Source organism: Callorhinus ursinus, unplaced genomic scaffold, assembly GCF_003265705.2.
Source record: "Callorhinus ursinus isolate GAN/ISIS: 27379988/994484 unplaced genomic scaffold, GSC_fseal_2.0 scaffold29, whole genome shotgun sequence".
Lineage (NCBI taxonomy): Eukaryota > Metazoa > Chordata > Mammalia > Carnivora > Otariidae > Callorhinus > Callorhinus ursinus.
The window spans coordinates 16,682,807-16,702,434 of NW_027397091.1; the positions used below are offsets into that span (position 1 = coordinate 16,682,807).

Sequence of the window (19,628 nt, forward strand, 5' to 3'; positions counted from 1 at the left end):
TATTAAAAGAGACCTCTAGAGTAATTTCATAGTTAATCCCATCCAGTCCGTGGCTTTGATACCCTGTGTATATTGGGAATTCCCAACTTAGATCCCTAGGTTGGTCCTTGTTTGAATCCAGATGTTTGCCTCTAGCTGTCCATTCAGCCCAACTTCTGGCATCTCAAACTTACAAAGACCAAGACTGAGACCTCGGTTTTCTTTCATAACCTTGCTTCCTCCCTGGTCTTCCCCATCCCAGTGACCATACCTGCAGGTGCTTGGGCCTCACAGAGGGCTTTTGTCTCTCCGTCTCTCATACCTGTTCTTCTGTCCATCTCTAGACCCTGGCAGCTCTACCTGTAAGATTCCCCCATCAGCACCACTGCAGGAGACACTTGCCCAGTGCCTCTGCTTTCACCCATCCTGCCTTCCGTGGGCTGTTATTTAAGCAGCATAGAGAAGGATCTGACTTTTGTTAACCCAAATCCAAGTCATGTCACTTCTGTTCAAAGCCCTTCAGTATTTTTCATTCATTAAAACCAAAATCATCGTGAAGGCTTTTAAGATGCCCCAGGCTCTGACTCCTCCCATCCCCTTGCCCTCCTCTCTTACAACCTGTCCCCTCTCGGTCCCTCTGCTCCAGCCCCACCGGCTCCTTGCCCAGAAGGCTCCTACCTCCTGGCCTTGCCACTTAACTATTCCCTCTGCCTAGAACTCCCTTCCTCCAGGAAGCATTCACCTTAGGACCCTCATTTCTTCCGTCACCTTAGGTGACTTGAGTTTTCTTCATAGAACTTGTACAGATCTGACATATATGGTCACTTGCTTAAACTGTGCATTTTCTGCCTCCCAGCACAAGGAGGGAAGCACACTGAGAGCATGGGCTTGGCCTTAGAATAGTGTCTGGCATGTAGCATACACTCAGTAAGTATTTGAATGGACGAATGAAAGATGCCAGCCCTTTGGAGATTCTAAAGGTATTAAAGCATCAGAAGCCTCTTGCAGAAACAAGACATTACCCTGTAAAGCAGTTAGGGGACCCCAGCTGGTGCATAAAAAAATCAAAAGTTGAACATGTGCTATGGGCCTTAAGCTGGCTCCCTAGCAAAGAAGAGGGACCAGGGCACCTTCCCATTACGTGCCAGCCATGCTTCCTCCCTCACTTCTGGGTTCAGGGCTGTTGTAAACGTCTGCCGATAGAGGAGCATCTGATTAAATCAACTCCATGCCCTCTGCTAGCGTTTTACCAAAAAGAGGCTAGGAAGCCAGGAGAGAGATCAAGGATATCTTGTTTCTGCTCTCTCTAAATGCTATTTCTTATTTCCTCCTGCTCTCCACTTCACTGCCCCCGAGACTAGAGTGTGGGGAAATAAAGGCTTTGTGCTTTCCTCTCCCTCCCCCATGATTTTGCAGTCTCCTTTCAGGTGGGGCTAGCACAGTAGACCCAATGTAGGCAGTGTTCCACCCTCATTGCCATCTGGACCCATCACCTCTGGGCTAAGACAAGTCTCTGAAGTTCCCTTTGTCCACAGGTAGAGTAGAGGGATTGAACAAAGCAACTTCACAAGATGAGGCTCAGGCTGGCTTTGCAGGATGCAGGGGGCCTGGCTGGACCGGGTCATCAAGGCTATTGTTAACTTTGTTTGCCGTCTTCCTCTCCTCCCCTCACTCCTGTTTTACCTCGCTGGTACACTCCAGTCTGAGTGGACCACTGGGCGGTGGGGGGGATATCCAGGGTCTTAAAACTCTACCCCCAACCAGCCCTCCCCGACCCCGGAATCAGATGCACAGAATTAAAAAATACCTTGGCCTGCTCTGCCCAGTACTATAGTGTAGCAGTTGGTCACCACCACTGACTTTTTCTGGAAGGGTCTGTGTGCCCCAGGAAGTTCTCAGTTTCCCAGCAGCTATGCAATGGCATTGATACCCAAACCACAGGAAGCTCAGATTGCTGGTCCCTGGTACAACCCTTCGCTTTTTCCACTTGACTGATGTTAGAATACACGGTCAGAAGAGAAGATCCATGGCTTACAGTCTGGGGAAGAGATGCCCAGTGTTCTACTCCAGTAAGTCTCCTGAAGTACCACGGTGACTGTAGTAGTTGCTCTGTGGCCTTCTGGAGCAACCCATCCTCACTTAGTGCTACTTTATAAAAAAAAAAAAAAAAAACTCTCCACTGAAGTAAAACATGATTAAGAAGAAGCACACCAATAAGTATGCAGCTAGATTAATTTTCAGTGGTAAACAATACCACATAGCAGCACCCAGATCAAGAAACAGAACATTCCTAGCACCCCCCAAGTGCTGTGCACCCCAAGGGGAACCACTCTCCTGACTTATATTGCCATAGATTCGTTTTGCCTGTTTTTGAACTTCTTATCACTGGAATCATACAGCATGTGCTCTTTTAACTCTGACTTCTTTCATTCAATGTTTTGTGTAGTATTCATTGTGCAAACCCAACACAGTTGGTTTATCCATTCTACTATTAATGGATATTTGAATTGTTTCCACTTTGGGTCTGTTTTGAATAATGCTGCTACATACATTCTTGTGCATGTTTTTTGGTGACACACCTTAGTTAGGAATATAGGAGTGGAATTGCTGGGTTGTAGGATGGTTAAATATTCAACGTCAGTAAATGGTGCCCAAGAATTTTCCAGTCATTATAGTCATTCACAAATCCACTAACAGTATATGGGAGTTCCCAAATACTCTGTTCTCCAGGTCTACACTTGGTATTGGCTGCTTTTTCATTTTAGCTATTTGAATGGGTGTGTGGATTTAGAGCTTCTGAAAGCATGATGGATGAAGACAGGTAAGAGTACCTGTATGTTGTGACTCAAGTACTGAGCTCAGTGCTGTGGGAGTCAAGAATGGGAACTCTTTAGTTTTAACAGAACATCATTTTATAATTCTTGCATGTTTAAGTTCAAGGCTAAAGTCATGAGGCATGTCCACAGTCAGTTCATTGGGTGATATTTATGGAAAGCATGAAGTTATGGAAAGGATTATTTGGGGGGAGGAGATAAAAAGAGAAGACAATCCAGAAATTATGAGTGTAGTGTAAATACATATGTACCTCTTATTGTTTATATTTCTGCTTATGAATCTTAGATCGTAAACTCATAACAGAAAAAACTCACCAATGAAATTCTCCCCATGTCTTGGATTCTTTTGCTTTATGCTTTAACTTTGTTCTGTACTTATATGCAGAAATATTCAGCATCTCATGAATTAATGTGGCCATGGTCATTAGCTGCACCATAACTAAGAAATGTACGTGCATAAATCCAGTAGAGCTATAGTGGAAGTTTTAATTCTTCTCTGAAACTCAGGATACATCTGCATCTGATGCAATTTCCCATATTTAAAAAATAATATGTTCTTTTTTTTAAAATATATGTTCTCAACTGCAGTGACTTCAGACACAGAATTTAATGTCACTCCCTATTATTCCTTTCCATCTTTTCCTCTTGAAAAGTCAGATACAGAGTGATCATTCTTGGTTAATCTATACCTGCTTTCTTCTGAAGATTTTGGAGAGTGTATTCATGAGATTGTTGAGAAGCAAGATTAAGTCATCAGATGCAGAAATTGGTTTGCATTTTGTCTTCTCACAGTGTCTGTGTCATGGGTACTATTAGCCAGCAAAACAAATATTTCCCCTTTGTCATCTCTGGAAAGCTGCATGTGCCACAGGTCATTGGTTCAGAGCTGGGCACCCGTCCTCAAGTCCCACAGCATCTGAGAGCAGGCCACTGTCCTAGAACCAATCACACCTGTCATAAAGATTGGTTTTCCTCCTTTCCTGGGAGCTTCTGTCTGGTTCAGCAGAACCTGGGAAGCTCACGATAATCACTGGCTACAGAGTATTTGGTATATCTTGCAGTATCTTAGGTATCTTAAAAAGGGTGTTTGGTGTTATCAAAATTTATAGTTTCTTTGGGGCACCTGGCTGGCTCAGTCAGAAGAGCATGACTCTAGATCTCGGGGTCGTGAATTCGAGCCCCATGTTGGGTGTAGAGATTACTTAAATTTTCCTATCATGTCCATTGGGATATTCTGCTATGACTAGCTTGATTCATCTGTCCCCACCCCCCCAAACCCTTAAATTATTTCTTGATTTGAAGCCACTGCCGGGTGTTTATGATATGGTTTCAAGGAATTCTATGAGGATTGACCAACTCTTTGCTTATACTGTTACCAGTGTAGCAACAATTAGGTTCAACTTCAAGAAAATATGTGTTAAGTAGGTGCTGTTTGTTAAAATACCGGGACAGTGGAGCCTGCCGGGAGAAAGATTATAAACAAGTATCATAGAATGCAATGAGGATATAATAGTGGATTATACTAGATGTTCTGGGAACCTGACAGGAGGAAGCAGGTAATTCCAGCTAAGAGATGGTTTTGGGAAAGATGAGCCCCCACATTAACCTTAAGTAAAGAATGAGGTAAGCCTCCAGATCAAAAATGCCCAAACACCTGTTTAGTCTGTTTTGATTGGTGATACCTATTATATTGGGGAAGGTTTTTAAAAAGAACATTTAAGATTTATTTTTTTGATGACCAAGTAGAACATAAACATTGTAGAAAAAGCATAATATAAAAAATAAAAAGATTACCATGAATCCCTGAGACAAAACCACTTTTGATTGTTTTTTGACTGCCATATTTCTTTTCCTTTGTGTGTATCCCTCCAATGTTTTTCTGTGCATTTCGATGGCAGATCATGCATGATTTTCCACAGATTTAACCAGGGTGTTTCTGATCATCCTGAAAATGCAGTGTGTCCTAGAAATTGATTCTATTTTTGTTGAGGGATAGCGCCTTCCAATTTAGTGGCTGGCTTCCCTATCCACAGTACCCTTGGGCACACAATTTTAATGATGGCCTACTCTAGATAGTTTTACCCCTTACAGACCTTGCCTTGTTATTATATTGGTAGTTGATTGTACCACGAAATATTTGCTTGTTTAGAAGGCAGTGGTGATTTAGTCCAGTGTGAAATAATACTAGTGTAACCAAAAGCACATAAACACTAAGAACTGCAAATCCATGAAATGCTTGCCTTTCTGTGAAGCTTCGTGCATGCCACTGCTCAGGGTCAAAGGTCAGCAGGCCAAGACTTAGAGCCTGCCTGGCTCCTTCTCCCGTTTTCAGCTCCAAGGGCAGCCAGGACAACGTGTTCTTTGTTTCTGTTTCTTAGTTTTACAGGAACCAATGAAGGCCCCTGCCAGCATTGGCTCCATATCTGCCCTTTTCATCTCTAGCTGGAGACTCAAAGACAGGAAGTTCATAAGCCATAAAAGTTACCAGATCTTCCTCCTCTCTGAAAATGGTGGTGCCTCCTCCTGCCTGGAAGCGGACGTGCATCTTTGTTCCCATTTCTGCATTGTTCTCTCCTCCTGGTTCTCTGCAGATAGAGCTGAAAAATCACCGAAGGCCCTGACAGTTTTGCACAAAAATCCTCTGGTGTGCTTTTAGCAATCCTTTTGAGGAAGCTGAGACCTCCTCCCTCAGAGAGCAGCAGAGAGAGTCGAGGGCGGGAATAAAACTTGCAACCCAAAATATATTTAGTCTTTTTCCTTTTGGAGTTTTAAAGGATGAGAAAAAGGCCTCGAGAAATTAAAATATCAACTTGTATGCTATAGAAGACCTCACGAGTCAGAGAGCTGGACCCTGTTCTGACAGTTTCTAGCATTTTGACCTTGAGTAGGGAGCTAAGCCATAGGGTCTCTAATACCCCTCAGACTCAGGGGCGCCTGGGTGGCTCAGTTGTTAAGCGGCTGCCTTCAGCTCAGGTTATGATCCCAGGGTCCTGGGATCGAGCCCCGCATTGAGCTCCCCGCTCAGCGGGAAGCCTGCTTCTCCCTCTCCCACTCCCCCTGCTTGTGTTCCCTCTCTTGCTGTGTCTCTCTCTGTCAAATAAATAAATAAAATCTTAAAAAATAATAATAATAATACCCCTCGGACTCAGAAAAACACGCTGTGATCCTTACCGGGATAACCTTTCCCCCAGGCTTCCCCCATTACTTTTTCCATCTTGAGTGTTGGGTAAAAGTTTCCTCAGCTCACCTGGCAATTTTTCTATTGACCAAGAAATTAGCCAGGGCTCCACGTATGGCCAGAATGAATTTGAGCCTCCCTACCTCTCCAGGATTAAATATTTCAGAGTAGGGGTTGAATTCAGCTTCACAAATTCCAAAGAAGTGTTTTCATGACTGAAAGTAAGATATCACTGGACATACGACTAGTAGGTATTTTTTATTTATTTTTATTTATCCATTTGAGACAGATACAGAGAGAGAGAGAGAGAGCAGGGGCAGTGGGGAGAGGCAGAGGAAGAGAGACAGAGGAAGAGGGAGAAGCAGATTCCCTGCTGAGCAGGGAGCCCAACATGGGGCTCAATCCCAGGATCTGGAGATCACGACCTAAGCAGAAGGCAGACGCTTAACGGTCCAAGCGACCCAGGCACCACTAGTAGGTATTTTTTTTTTAAAGATCTTATTTATTTATTTGAGAGAGAGAGAGAAAAAAACAAAAAACAAAACAAAACAAGCAGGAGGAGAGGCAGAGGAAGAGGGAGAAGCAGGCTTCCCGCAGAGCAGGGAGCCTGATGCGGGGCTCAATCCCAGGACCCTGGGATCATGACCTGAGCCAAAGGCAGATGCTTAACCAACTGAGCCACCCAGGTGCCCACTAGTAGGTACTCTTGAAATGGCAGGTTTTCTGGGAATTTTTCATTGGCTCTGTGTGTATATGTGTGTGTGTAACAGAAATTGGAACTGGTCCTTGTACCAGCAGCTTTTATCAGATGGCTTTCTTCATGCAAGCCATCTGATAAAAGTTTTCTTGTCTCTCTACATAAGGGGCCTCTTCTATTCCTATTTTTTTTTTCAGAAACTGTTGATGACAGACCCCTCATTTCTCTCCCCCAAAGATCAAGGAAGCCCTTGATTCATCTCCCACCAAGCCTGTAATGTTGGTCACTGCTTGATATTTGGGGTATATTTGCTTTCCTTTTGATACATAGACAAGGATCTACTGCTCCATGAGCAAGGCCATGGCAGACACAAGACTCCAACTTCTGTCTGGTGCTTAATTCTTAAGAAGACTCCTGCATTGGTCTCTTGTAGCTGGAAGCCTGAGCCCTCAAGCAGTGCCATGCCCCAGTCTGCACCTTTCTTGCCTTTGAGGCCCATTGAAGTAACATCATGTGAAAACGCTGAAGTCTTCACATGGGCAGAATGAGGAAGGGAGGCTTCCATTACAGAAATATCAAGAGAGAAAGCTTTTTATCCTTTCTTTTTTCCATCTATAAGTTGAGGATGGCAAGCACTAGAGTCCAGGTTGGGACTAGACCCTAATGGTGGATGGAGAATGTTGCAGCTGTGAGGACCCGCCAGGGGCCATCCTCAAGAAGGTTCACATTAAGTGCTAACCAAACAAGCTCCAGAATTGTGTTTATAGAATAGTCTTTGTGTATCCTAGAATGGAAATGCGTCACCTTGCATTCTTTTTTTAATTTCTGGAAATTAGGGGACAGTGAAAGAGACATCCTGGAAACTGCTGAACAGAATCTTTACTCATAGTTCCCAGGACATTTCAGACTCTTAGAGTCCGTTCTTTTCAGACTTTGTCTGTTTTAGTAACAGAGTCCTTTTTCCAGTAAGACTCCATCTTTAGAGATGGGGAAACTGAGTCTCAGTGACCTGTAATAATAGGCCAAGGCTTCACAGTTAGGAAGAGTCAACTGAGGTTTTGATCGCAGCCGAGTGCAGGTGCTCTTTCTACCAAACCCCTGGAGATTATGAGGCTGAGGGGAGGCCAGAATTGGCTTGACCAGATTAAACCATGCAAAACTTAGCACCTCGATGTTGATTCACATGTGCAGGAAATTCTCATGTTGATGCATTCTGACTCCAGGTAAATGAGAACTTTGTTGAGAACCGATGCTAAAGCCCCCCATAGGTGTGGGGGGGGTGGTTCCCACTCTGGATTTTTCCATACCTCAACAGAAGGCAGCTTTCCTGCCAATACTCTTTTACTCCTATCTTCTCTGTGTTCAACCAGCTGGTACATGTCAACCTCTTTTGTTGGAATTAAATCTCATTCCCAGTGTTGGGATAAGGTGTTCTGTATTTGGGAACCTTGAATGGAGCATGTATCACTAATGCCCTGTGTTAGTGGATGTCAGCTAAAACTCAGCATTGACTTTTATATCCAAAGCCCACCCCCTGCCAGCTGGTGGGAGGTTGGAGAGGCTGTCCATGAAGGAAATTCATGAACAGTGAAGAAGGAGTTGCAAACACGTTGGATTTGTTGTTCTGGAAGGATTTGGGCTGCTTCCTTTTCTCGCCGCAGCCCGAAGACCAGGGGGATCTTGGTAGCTGTGGTTTTTGCCACCTGTTTCCTGATAAACACAGAGACAAGAACCTTTTGTCTCCTGAGACTGGAGCTGAGGAACCGGATTCTATTGTTGGGCCTGGCTGAGGGAAGGCCTGAATCAGAAGTTATGCCTGGGGAATCCAGGAAGAAGCTGATGGAGAGACCTTGCGCCCATGATGTTTCTCGTTGCCCACTGAGCTTCTCCCCTTCCTCACTCACAAGGAATAAACCTGTGTTTGCAGATGACCTCCTACCCAGTCCCCCATCATGCATAGAGCAGGCATATGATCAATGCCTACCTGGGGGGTGAAGCTAGGTGAAGCTAGTGAGAGAAATAAATGTAATGCAGAGCAAAATGGGGTAAGTGCCCCAGAGGTGCATTCACAGTGGGTGAAGGAATTAAATGTGCCAAAAGATTACTTGCAACTGCAGGAGATGGGGGGGGAACAGGATCTGACCTTGGTTTTGACAAGGGCGTTGGAGCCAGTGTCCAATGGGCACTCCAGAATAGCTTGAACCCAGTCAAGGAGGGAGCTGAGCAATGGCAAATAGATGCTTTTTTGGGTATCATCTTCCCCCCCTTGAGTCCAAGAGCAAAGTTTATAAACATTAATATGGAGGAAATATTCTTATGTTTTAATCCAGATTGTCTCAGCCCAAATTCCACCCACTGTGCCACAGTTTTTCTCTTATTCTTGCACCATCTTGCTTATTATTAATGTACCTAATATTTTTCTTTAAATTGACTCACCTTTGACATATATTTTAAAAAGTAAATTTGGTAAACCAGTCATAAAAAGACAAATAGTGTACGATCCCAATTATATGAGGTACTTAGAGGAGTCAAAATCAGAGACAGAAAGTGAAGAGTTTGTTTCCCAAAGTGGGGGGGAGATATTTTTTTACTAGGCATAGGTTTCAGTTTTGCAAGAGGAAAAGAGTTCTGGAGATGGATGGTAGTGATGGTTGTACAACAATATGGATATACATAACCCTACTGAACTGTGCATTTAAAAATGGTTAAGATAGGGCGCCTGGGTGGCTCAGTCGGTTAAGCGTCTGCCTTCAGCTCAGGTCATGATCCCAGGGTCCTGGCATCGAGTCCCACATCGGGCTCTTTGCTCAGCGGGGGACCTGCTTCTCCCCCTGCCCCTCCCCCTGCTTGTGCTTTCTCTCTCTTTCAAATAAATAAATAAAATCTTCAAAAAATAAAAAAATAAAAATTAAAAATGGTTAAGATGGTAAATTTTATGCTGTATGTATTTTCCCACAATAAAAAAATTGGGGGAAAAAGAAGTAAATTTAATATCCCTGCCATAATTGGGGACTACACTGAATACAGCAGCTATTTTGTTTTTAAGATTTATTTATTTATTTGAGAGGGAGAGAGAGAGAGAGAGAGAGCATGAGAGGGGAGTGGGTCAGAGGGAGAAGCAGACTCCCCACCGAGCAGGAAGCCCAATGCGGGACTTGATCCTGGGACTCCAGGATCATGACCTGAGCTGAAGGCAGTAGCTTAACCAACTGAGCTACCCAGGAGCCCTACAGCAGCTCTTTAAATAAGTACTGGACATTAAAATAAAAACTGCCTCCATGTGTGACTTTGGTCTATCCAACGTTCTTTGGGAAATATTGTCAATTTTAATAAACCATAGAGAATTTATAACATAGCAAAAGTTCCCACCAAATATGGTTTGGTTTTGTTTTTGAGCTCTTCACTTTGTCGCAGGACTGGGACTCTTTGTTAGGGAGGCAGGCAATAATTAAGCCCTGGACAAAGGCACCTTGGAAGCCAAGGCTCTGCTTTTGTTGTTTATTTTTGTTTTGTTGTGTTTTATTGATGGGCTCAGCAATCTATTGATTATAATTAACCCCATCAATTTGTCATGATTCATTCTATGATGTTTATTAGATGCTTAGCATGTAAACAAGGAAAAACTATTAGTTTTCTAAAATGTTGGGAAGGTCCACTGGAGACCTTCAAGGACCCAGCGCTCAGGGTGCAGGAAGAGCACTGAGTCTTCCTAAAGGTTGAGTTATCAGGGAGCATTTTGCTGGAAATCCAGGGAAATCCAGGTAAGACCTGGGTGGATCCTGCCACTCACCACTTAAGATACAAAGCTGAGGTAGCCTTTCTGGGTTACTTAGCCCCAAGTGCATCACCAGGATTGGTCTGGAAGGAACAGGCAAAGCAAGCAGGGAGTCCCCTTCCACGAGAGAATCACCTTCCACACCTTGCTAAAGCCTGATATAAGAGACCAGGGGTGGAACCTGGGGCCAGGAATTGGATAGTAGAGAGGACAAAAGTCAAAAGCCAAGCGATATTTTAGGAGGTCGTGATAGTCCTTCCTTCAACCTATCCTGCTGACTTGGTCATCTAAATGTCTCCAGGTGTCCCAGTTTACAAGGCCCATTAATTCTGTAAGTGGAAGCAAAACAGAATACCTAGATAAAATGTAAGAGTGGCTTTTCCATGAAGGTAGACCGCATTTGGTAGTACCAAATTCCAAGGCAGACAGGATAATGTTTGTGGGGAGGCACACATACTCACACATGCAGACATGCTTCTGCATGAGCCAGAGAACCCTAAGAAGTGGCTTAGGAGAGCATTACTTTGATTAGAGTCACCGCCTGCCTTATTTAATTCCAGAGGACTTGCCACTGATTCTATGAGAGGTTTTTAGAAGTTGTTAATTAACTAAATCCATCTCTTTTTTAGTTGAACTATGGTCTGCTTTAGAAAGACAAATTCGTAGTACATTTTGTCTTTATTTGAGACAGCTTTGGTCTTTAAAAAATAATCAAGGGTATCTTACCATGGTTGTTGATGTAAATTGTCCATTTAAAAATATAATTGTTCAGGGGCGCCTGGGTGGCTCAGTTGGTTAAGCGTCTGACTTCAGCTCCAGTCATGATCCTAATACCTTCTGAACCCTGAGTGGGGCTTCCTGCTCAGTAGGGAGTCTGCTTCCCCCTCTCCCTCTGCCCCTTCCCTCCGGCTTGTGTACGCGCATGTGCACGCGAGCTCTCAAATTCTCTCTCACACACAAATAAATAAAATCTTAAAAAAAAAGAAAAAGAAAAAATATAATTGTTCAGCTTAATGAAGGTGTGCTTTTAACGCACACAGAGAAGGTTTGGCTTTTTGTTTTTTGTGTATACTTGTTTTGTCCCCATGTCCTGAGCATAGAACCATCCAGAGCACCACACCTGTGCTGAGACCTTTAGTCAAATGGAAGGTACCACCTTGTTGATGGTAAAAATTTGGCATTATGCCTTGTATCTAGCCCCCTAAGGCTTTTTTTTTTTTTTTACAATTCCTTGTCTGCAATAAGATTCTGATGTATAGAAGGTTTCTAGCTATATTTACTGCACCTGCATTTTTTCCTACAGAGACAACCTACATCTGAGTTTTATGTACTTTATATATTGCTTGGTTCTTGATGTCATTTATTTGAAAAAAGACGGATTGTAAAATCAAAGTATAGTCCTCCTATGTGATGTTTGGGACCCTGGTCATTGGAAGCTGCATTGATAGGTCATGCCATCCTCTGGGGTTGTGGATTAGGACAAGAAAGAGCATCATTTGGAAAGTCTGCTGCAAATTATTTTTCTCTGAGATGAATTAGATTCTGTAAAGTTTAATAAAAGTAGACCTAGTGTCTTTCTGCCTGTCTTATATTAGAACACGCTTTCTGCAGTTTCTTGCTCCTGTCTAGGCTGCTAACACCTGGGCCTGAGAATGAAGGGAATATAGCCAAATGGAAAGTCCGCTCTCATCCCACACTCAAAAGAGCCTTAAGTTGGGTGTGACCAGAATGTAGCTGTTGCTGGAGAGACCTGTCCCCCAGAGTGGGTGTAATATCCACTGGGCTCCTTCAGAGCCATGAGGCCATGGTCCATTGGAATGAGGCCAGATGTAGTATCTGAGTTGCCCAGAGTTTGTTCTCTGACCCTAGAGGCACATTGGTGGGGCATATTCTGTGGTTTGCCCAGTATTTTCACATGTGGGTGTGGGTCTCACTGAATCCATACCTGAGCTTTATCTCCCCACGAAAGCAGGCGTAGATGCTTGGAAATAGTAATAATAGTTCAATAAATAAATGAATTTCATACTCATAAACCCAGGGAGATGGTAGATATTTTCCCCAATGTATTATTTTGAGAAATTTCAAACATTATAGGAAAGTTAAGAATAGTACTGTTCACCTAAATTCACCACTTGTTGAAGTTTTGTCACATTTCCTTTACCTCTATATTCCTCTCCCCCTTTTTTTGGAGGGGAATGGGAGGCTGACCATTTGACATTTACTTTCCAACATTTTCATGCTTTGACCCTAAATTCTTCAGTTTGCATCTCTTAAAGAGCAAGAGCATTTTCCTACATAAGTAACAGTATCACAGTCAGGAAATTATTAAACATTAATACAGTATATCTGTTATACACCCTTATTCAAATATCCCCAATTGTCCTTTATAGCTATTTTTTATTCTGATGCCATGTGTTATCAATTCTGTGCACTCAATAGAGTTATCTCTCTTATGTCTCTTTATTCTCCTTTTATCTATAATAATCCCACAGCCTTTTAAAAATTTTTCGTGACATTGATAATTTGAAGAGTTCAGGCCAGTGGTTTTGCAGGAAAGTCCCTGAATTTGGATTTGTCTGGTTGTTTTTTCTTGTATAGATTCAAGTTAAACATGTTTTGGGGCAGGAGGATGAACTAGATGTTATTACAACATTCTCAGAGCATCATATTGGGCGGACATGATATCAGGTGCCTGATTATTGGAGAGGTTAATGCTGATGGCTTATTCAGATGGTGTCTCAGTCAGTTAAGGTGGCTCAGTCAGTTAAGCGTCTGCCTTCGGCTCAGGCCGTGATCCTCAGGGTCCTGGGATCAAACGCCGTGTCAGGCTCCCTGCTCAGTGGGGCATCTGCTTCTCCCTCTCCTCTGTCTCTAGCTCGCTCTCTCTCAAATAAATAAATAAAATCTTTAAAAAAAAGAAAAGATGGTGTCTCAGGATTTCTGCATTGTCGGGGTACCTTTCCTCTTCATGAAAAGTAATCTGCGGGCAGATATTTGAAGACTGTGAATGTTCTGTTCCCTAACGATCTTTCACGTGCCGATGTTAACACCCACCCAGGATTCTTGCTTATATCAGTTTTACACTGTGCTGGAGATGTTATTTACCACTTGCTGATTAGAGAGACAAAGCTCAAAAGGGGAGATGGGTCTCATGTGCTGGCTGGCTGACCGTGACCATGTCATCATTAGAATCTCCTGAATTATATCACAGCGATTTATCTTTTATAAACCACTCATTCTTTGCCCCCCCCATATGTGCAGGCAGACATCTGTTTTAAGAATCACTGGTTTCTATTAATCTCAGCAGCTTCTGTTTTAGGTTGAATTCCCAGAAGCAGAGCCCAAGGTGCAGATCGCTGTGCCGTGATTTACTGAGATAGGGTCTCAGGAGCAGCCTGTGAAGGAGTGAGCAGGGCCGTTTGGGCTGAGTAGGAAACCAGGCAGAGATACGGGGGCAGCTGGAGGGTAACCTCAGCCTGATCCCGCAGGTAGCTCTGCCACATGAATAGCACCCCAGGATTGTCTCGCCTTCAGGCAAAAAGGCCATTCCTCTCCGCCCTGTATCAGTATGTCGTTAGTGCATCAGCTCCCAGGGGAGCTCATACCTTTCCAGGTATGACCAGGACAAGGGGGCAGCCAGCACCCACCGCAGCAGGGGCATAGGTCCCCAGTCTGGTAAAGGGGAACTGGGCAGTGCACCAACAGTGTCCAATACAGATTCATTTCCCTCATTAGTTCTTTCCCAAAGGTTGTCTCTGATAAAAGCCAATCGGTCTTTTTTCATTCTTTCTTTCAATCTTATAATAATATACTATAAACCCCAAATGTCGGATGGTGGAAGAAAGGTGTTAGCTTAGTCATTTGCAAAGACAAGATCTAATTTATGGTTTCTCCTTGATGAAGCCCCGTGAATCTTATTCACTGTCTTCCTGTCTGGACCTGGGCTTTTTAGGCTGAGGTTGGTTGTGAGGACAAAGACCTCTTGAACAACTGACTTGTCACAGGACGCGCCCTTCTAAGGAAGGAAGAAGCGTACACATATTTACTCACCGCACACATGAGTGTTAGGGTTGCCGTGTTAGAGATGGTAGAATTTGCTCTTGGTAAAATATCACCAGCCTGAGATGGCAGGGATGGAGGGTTTACTTAGGTTTGGAGAATTCTTTCAGGGGCATGTTACCACCATCCTTGCCACCCCCCCCCAAAAGAAAAAACCACCCCACCTCACTGGTTCTGGGTTCCAGTGCACATTTTGCTCTTAGATCTCAAGCAAATGCTCCTCAGACTGCAGCATCAGCATCTCCTGTAGCTTGTTAGACATGCAGAGCCCCACCCCAGGGCTGTGGAATCAGACCCTCTGGGGCTGAAACCAGGAATCTGTAGCTTAACAAACCCCAGGAGATTTCTCTCTTAAGCTCAAGCGCCAATCCAATGCAGTGGTTGTAAACTTGGCTGCAAGTTGGAATTGCCTGGGGAAATTTTTTAAAATTCCCTGAGTTCCGCCCTAAAGTGTCTGATTTATTTGATCTGGGGTGCAGTCTGGCCATCAAAACATGTTTAAGCTCCAGGCAATTTTATAGGCAGCCAGCATTGAGAATCACTGCTCTAAAGTTGCCTCCGTTTACCTCATGTGAAAGGAATTTTAATGCCGCTTCATTTTGAAGAGTGCGTTCTTATAGCTGCAAAGATTCACTTCAAAATACCTGGAGGCCCTGGGATGGCATTTGCAGAATGAGAAACTGCTCTTTTTTGGCACAGACTCTCCCATCTGGAAAGTTGTAGCAAAGGTAAAGGAAAACTTTAAGGGGAAACAAAATGTAAATCTTGAATGGAAGCATGAGATTCTTCAGATCTGCAGAAAGTCAAGAATGTGCGGGGAAGACATTAGGATGGGGGTCTGGCCAGCCGGTGCACTATCCTTGTGGGTATTGATACTGAGCCTGCTTACCCAAAAATGATTGCCTTAGGTTGGCTTCTTCTGTAGTCAGTCCCACCTCTTAGGAGTGGAGTGGTCCACATGGGAAGAGCACACTTTTTTTTTTTTTTTTTTACATTTTCCCCACTCTTGCCTACCATTTGGCTTTATCATCATAATTCACAATGTTGAAAACTTCATTCAGGCCACACATTTGGGTTTCTTTGGGTTTAGATGTTTGAAGACCATTTGAACCCTAACCTGAACTTGCCCCTTCAAATGTGAACCATCAAGTCTATTATTTTTCACTGGCCACTCCAGGATCGGTGTTGATGACCAGCTCATTGAGAGTCAGGGCATGGTAGAGGGAAAGAGACACCAGAGCCAAGCACTCTTGGATTGGAATTCCCACCTATTCACTCTCACCAGAGGCATATCCTTGCTTTGAGCTAGTTACTCAAGGAGTCTGGGCTTCCCTGTCCCCTCCCCCGCCACCACCTTTTTTTAACGCTGGATTCCTGGTACTTGCCTTTGGGGGCTGTTTTAAAGGAAATGATAGAATGTTTGCAAAGGGCCTGGCACATAGTAGACACCACATTGATACAAGCTCTCCTGTGTTCATGATCTTAACTTGTTACCTGCAAAGTTGGAGGAACACCAGACCTCTTGAATTTCTAGCTCTTCCATTTCATGGGTGTTTATAATTCTGGACAGCCCAATACCTTCTTGGGCCTCAGTTTTCTCATTTGTAGAATGGGGATTACATACTCAGTCACAGGATTAGTGTTGGCACCGAAAGGCAACTATAGAAATCAAAATGATATTTTTTTAGTTGAGATTTCATTCACAGATCATACCTTAAAGTGTATAATTCAGTGATTTTCAGCACATTCACAAAGTCGTACAGCCATCAACACATCTGGATCCAGAACATGTTCTTTACCTCAAAAAGGAATTCCATACTGATTAGCAACCACTACCCATCCCACCCCCACCCCCAGTCCCAAGCAACCACTAATCTTTCTGTTTTCTCTATTTGTGTCTATTCTAGATATTTTGTGTAAGTGGAATCACACAATATTTGTCTCTAGCTGCTTCCACTTAGCATGAAGTCTTCACGGTTCATCCCATTTTGGAGCATGGATCAGTACTCCATTCATAAAAAGAATGAATGAATATTATGACTGAAGAAAATTCCACTGAATGGATAGACCACATTTTATTTACCCATTCATTAGGTGATGGAAATTTGGGCTGTTTCCACTTTATGGCAATAATGAACTTATGTTAGTATGATTTTATAAATAGCACAGCATTATTCAACTGTAAGATTTCATTACAAATAATATTAGTAATAAAAATGCCTAGATGTGTGAAAAAAAATGAAATCCAGTTCATTCGGGTACAAAAATGAGTGTGCATGAGTGAGTGTGAATGTTTTGTTTTTGCTTTTAGAGCATGCCATGGTTGTGCTTATGATACATGCTTTTGAGTCATAGGACCTCATGCTACCATATGGAACATAGCATTTAGGGTTCTGTGCTCAAGTGGTGAAATGGTTTATGCTAGAAGACAGACTCAACAGCATTCAGGATGTTTAGAACCTTTTGAAAACTGGGTCAGAAATAGAAGGTCTGTTGGGTCTGTCGAATATTCTGTTTAATAGTATAGATATGGAGTGAGAGCTAATATGGCTTCTGCCCCAAGAAAGCTTTCAGGCGGGAGGGGAAGACAAGCGAGGTGGGGATGAAAGATGGAGTATGGGCTAGGACAGGTCTAGCCTGGAGACTATAGGATGGTCTCCTCGTCAGAGAAATGGGGCTGCGGCCATTTGACCCCTGCCAATTCTCTTTCTCTTAGCATGGTAAGACACAAGGATGATGGCTTTTCCGAAGAAAAGGATGTGAAGACCTATCCGCGGGACTCTGGCTATGACAGCCTCTCCAACAGGCTCAGCATTTTGGACCGGCTTCTCCACACCCACCCGATCTGGCTGCAGCTGAGTCTGAGCGAGGAGGAGGCAGCGGAAGTCCTCCAGTCCCAGCCTCCCGGGGTAAGATTCAGAATCTCAAGGAATTCTGCTTTCTTAAAGAGAAAGACTTGGAGTTCCAGAAAGTTCTTCCTGGGCTATAGGGAGCATAGCTTCCAGTGTGCACCAGGGTTGCAATGCAGGGGGATTGTGGGATGTATGGAGGCAGCTCCGAGGAAAAGAGCCCTTCGTGGTTTGTCTTTCTGTCTTCATTGACTCAGTTACCAAGGGAGGTCCAGGAGTGGGCAGGATGACAGGGCATCTGGGTAATGAGGAGGGCCCCTGGCTGAAGGCCCTGGGCTGACTTCTTGGGCCTCAGCATTGAGGATGAGCCTGGTTGTGGGGTCCTCAGCTGCCCCTGCTATTTTCATTCTAAGCTGGAAACCCTGCCAGGGCCCAGCCGTCCAACTTGGGACTTCAAAAGTTCCAAAGTTCTGTGTCCCTTGACTTGTCTGCTCTGGCTGCTGATGTAATCCTGTTTCTCTTGGGTTTCATCAGTGGTTTCACACAGGGCTCACAGTCCAGCTACCGTCTACCCAACACCAGTTTCTTAATCAAGACCACTCCATGACTCTATAGAGGTTCCTCAAAAAATGTCATTCAGTGATTGGTGTCCTTTGCTGTTCAATATGCTAAGCACTTGCCCAGTGTGGCTATTTAAATTTGCACTAATTAAATTAAATTAAAAATTCAGTTCCTCAGTTGCACTAGCCACATTTGAAGTGCCCACTAGCCACAGATGGCTGGAGGCTACCATATAAGATGGTGCAGAATATAGAATGTTTCCAACACAGAAAGTTGTGTTGGACAGCGCTTACGTACCATATCTACTTCCCAAAAAAGGATAAATACAATAAAGCACAGATAAAGTAAGACTTGGAACAACTCATGGCAAGACATAGAAACTAAGAAATAGATGGAGAAGCAAGGGAAATAAAGGAAAAAAACAAACTCCATCATAGCTGGCTGAGAATGTTGTAGCAATTGGGCACAAAAATAAACTTTTGAGTTTCCTATCAGCCAGAGCCTCTCTGTTATCACTTTTTGACTTATAAGTGAGTCTTTGTTCCTCATCTGACAGAAACAGACAGGACTGAGACTTCTGTTGGAACATGCTCAGGGTGATTAGGTGCAATATTTGATCATCTTTGTGGAAAATTCCTTGGCCAGCATGCCAGATTGTTGCCTCTAATCTGGGTCTGTATGATCAGGACCCATGTCTGTGGGGCCCCTTCTTTTTGGAGGTTGAGTTGTCTGTTCCTGCATTTCTGCACAAAAGTTCTGAAGAGGGAGGTTGCCCTGTTGCTAGGCAACAATTCCCTTCCCTGCTCAGCTTCCCTCCCAGCGTGGGGCACATCCATTCCTGCTGAGACCTGTGGGGAACAAGTCAGGTGGAATGTTCTGTCTGTCTACCTCCTTGATCCCTGGACAGGACCTGTCTGACGAGATAGGGTAAGCTGAGGGCAGGCAGAAGGCAGGCAGAGGACAGGAGCAGCATGGATCAGGAGAGGCCAGAGTGCACCAGAAGCAAGACTGCTGAAGAGAAGGAAAAGCAGGTGTGAGAGGAAGGAAGATTTGAAAGTCCAGCTGCGGTATCATGGGTCCTTGGGATGCCACCATCCTTATTTCATCTACATCCTAGGACAGGAATCGGCTAACTTTCTGTAAAAGGCCAAATTGTAAATATTTTTGGCTCTGGAGACGCCTGGGTGGCTGAGTCGGTTAAGCGTCTGCCTTCAGCTCAGCTCATGATCCCAGGGTCCTGGGATTGAGCCCCGCATCGGGCTCCCTGCTCGGCGGGGAGCCTGCTTCTCCCTCTCCCTCTACTGTTGCCCCTGCTTGTGCTCTCTCGCTCTCTCTATTAAATAAATAAATAAAATCTTTAAAAAAAAAAAAAAAGAACCTCTCAGCTCCACCTTGTAGTGAAGATGCAACCATAGACAGCATGTAAATGAATGAGTGTGACTTTGTTTCAATAAAGCTTTATTTATAAAAACAGGCAGCAGGATAGATTTGGTCCACGGGCCCGACTTTACCAAACCCTGTTCTAAAGCTTCAGACATTCAGGAAATAAGGTTGTACTCTCCTTGACCCCCAAGGTTCAAGAGATCCCCACCTGCACAAGGGAATAATACTTCTCCTCCACCAACCAACAGCTGGCTCCCAGCAGTGCTTTGGGCTTTTGTACCCATTGGGATAGTGTTTAGGAAATATCTGTTTC

General features: G+C 43.9%; 1 protein-coding gene across 13 annotated transcripts in view; it reads left to right on the top strand.

Annotated features, from left to right (window-relative positions):
* The window catches only part of RIN2 (Ras and Rab interactor 2), a 241,267-nt gene that overhangs the window by 181,865 nt on the left and 39,774 nt on the right, over positions 1–19,628 (top strand). For all 13 annotated transcript variants that reach the window (XM_073878448.1, XM_025876877.2, XM_073878450.1 and 10 more), the window contains one exon: positions 17,239–17,431. In XM_073878448.1, coding sequence (XP_073734549.1) covers positions 17,239–17,431 — 193 coding nt within the window. The remainder of the gene's footprint in view (positions 1–17,238; positions 17,432–19,628) is intronic.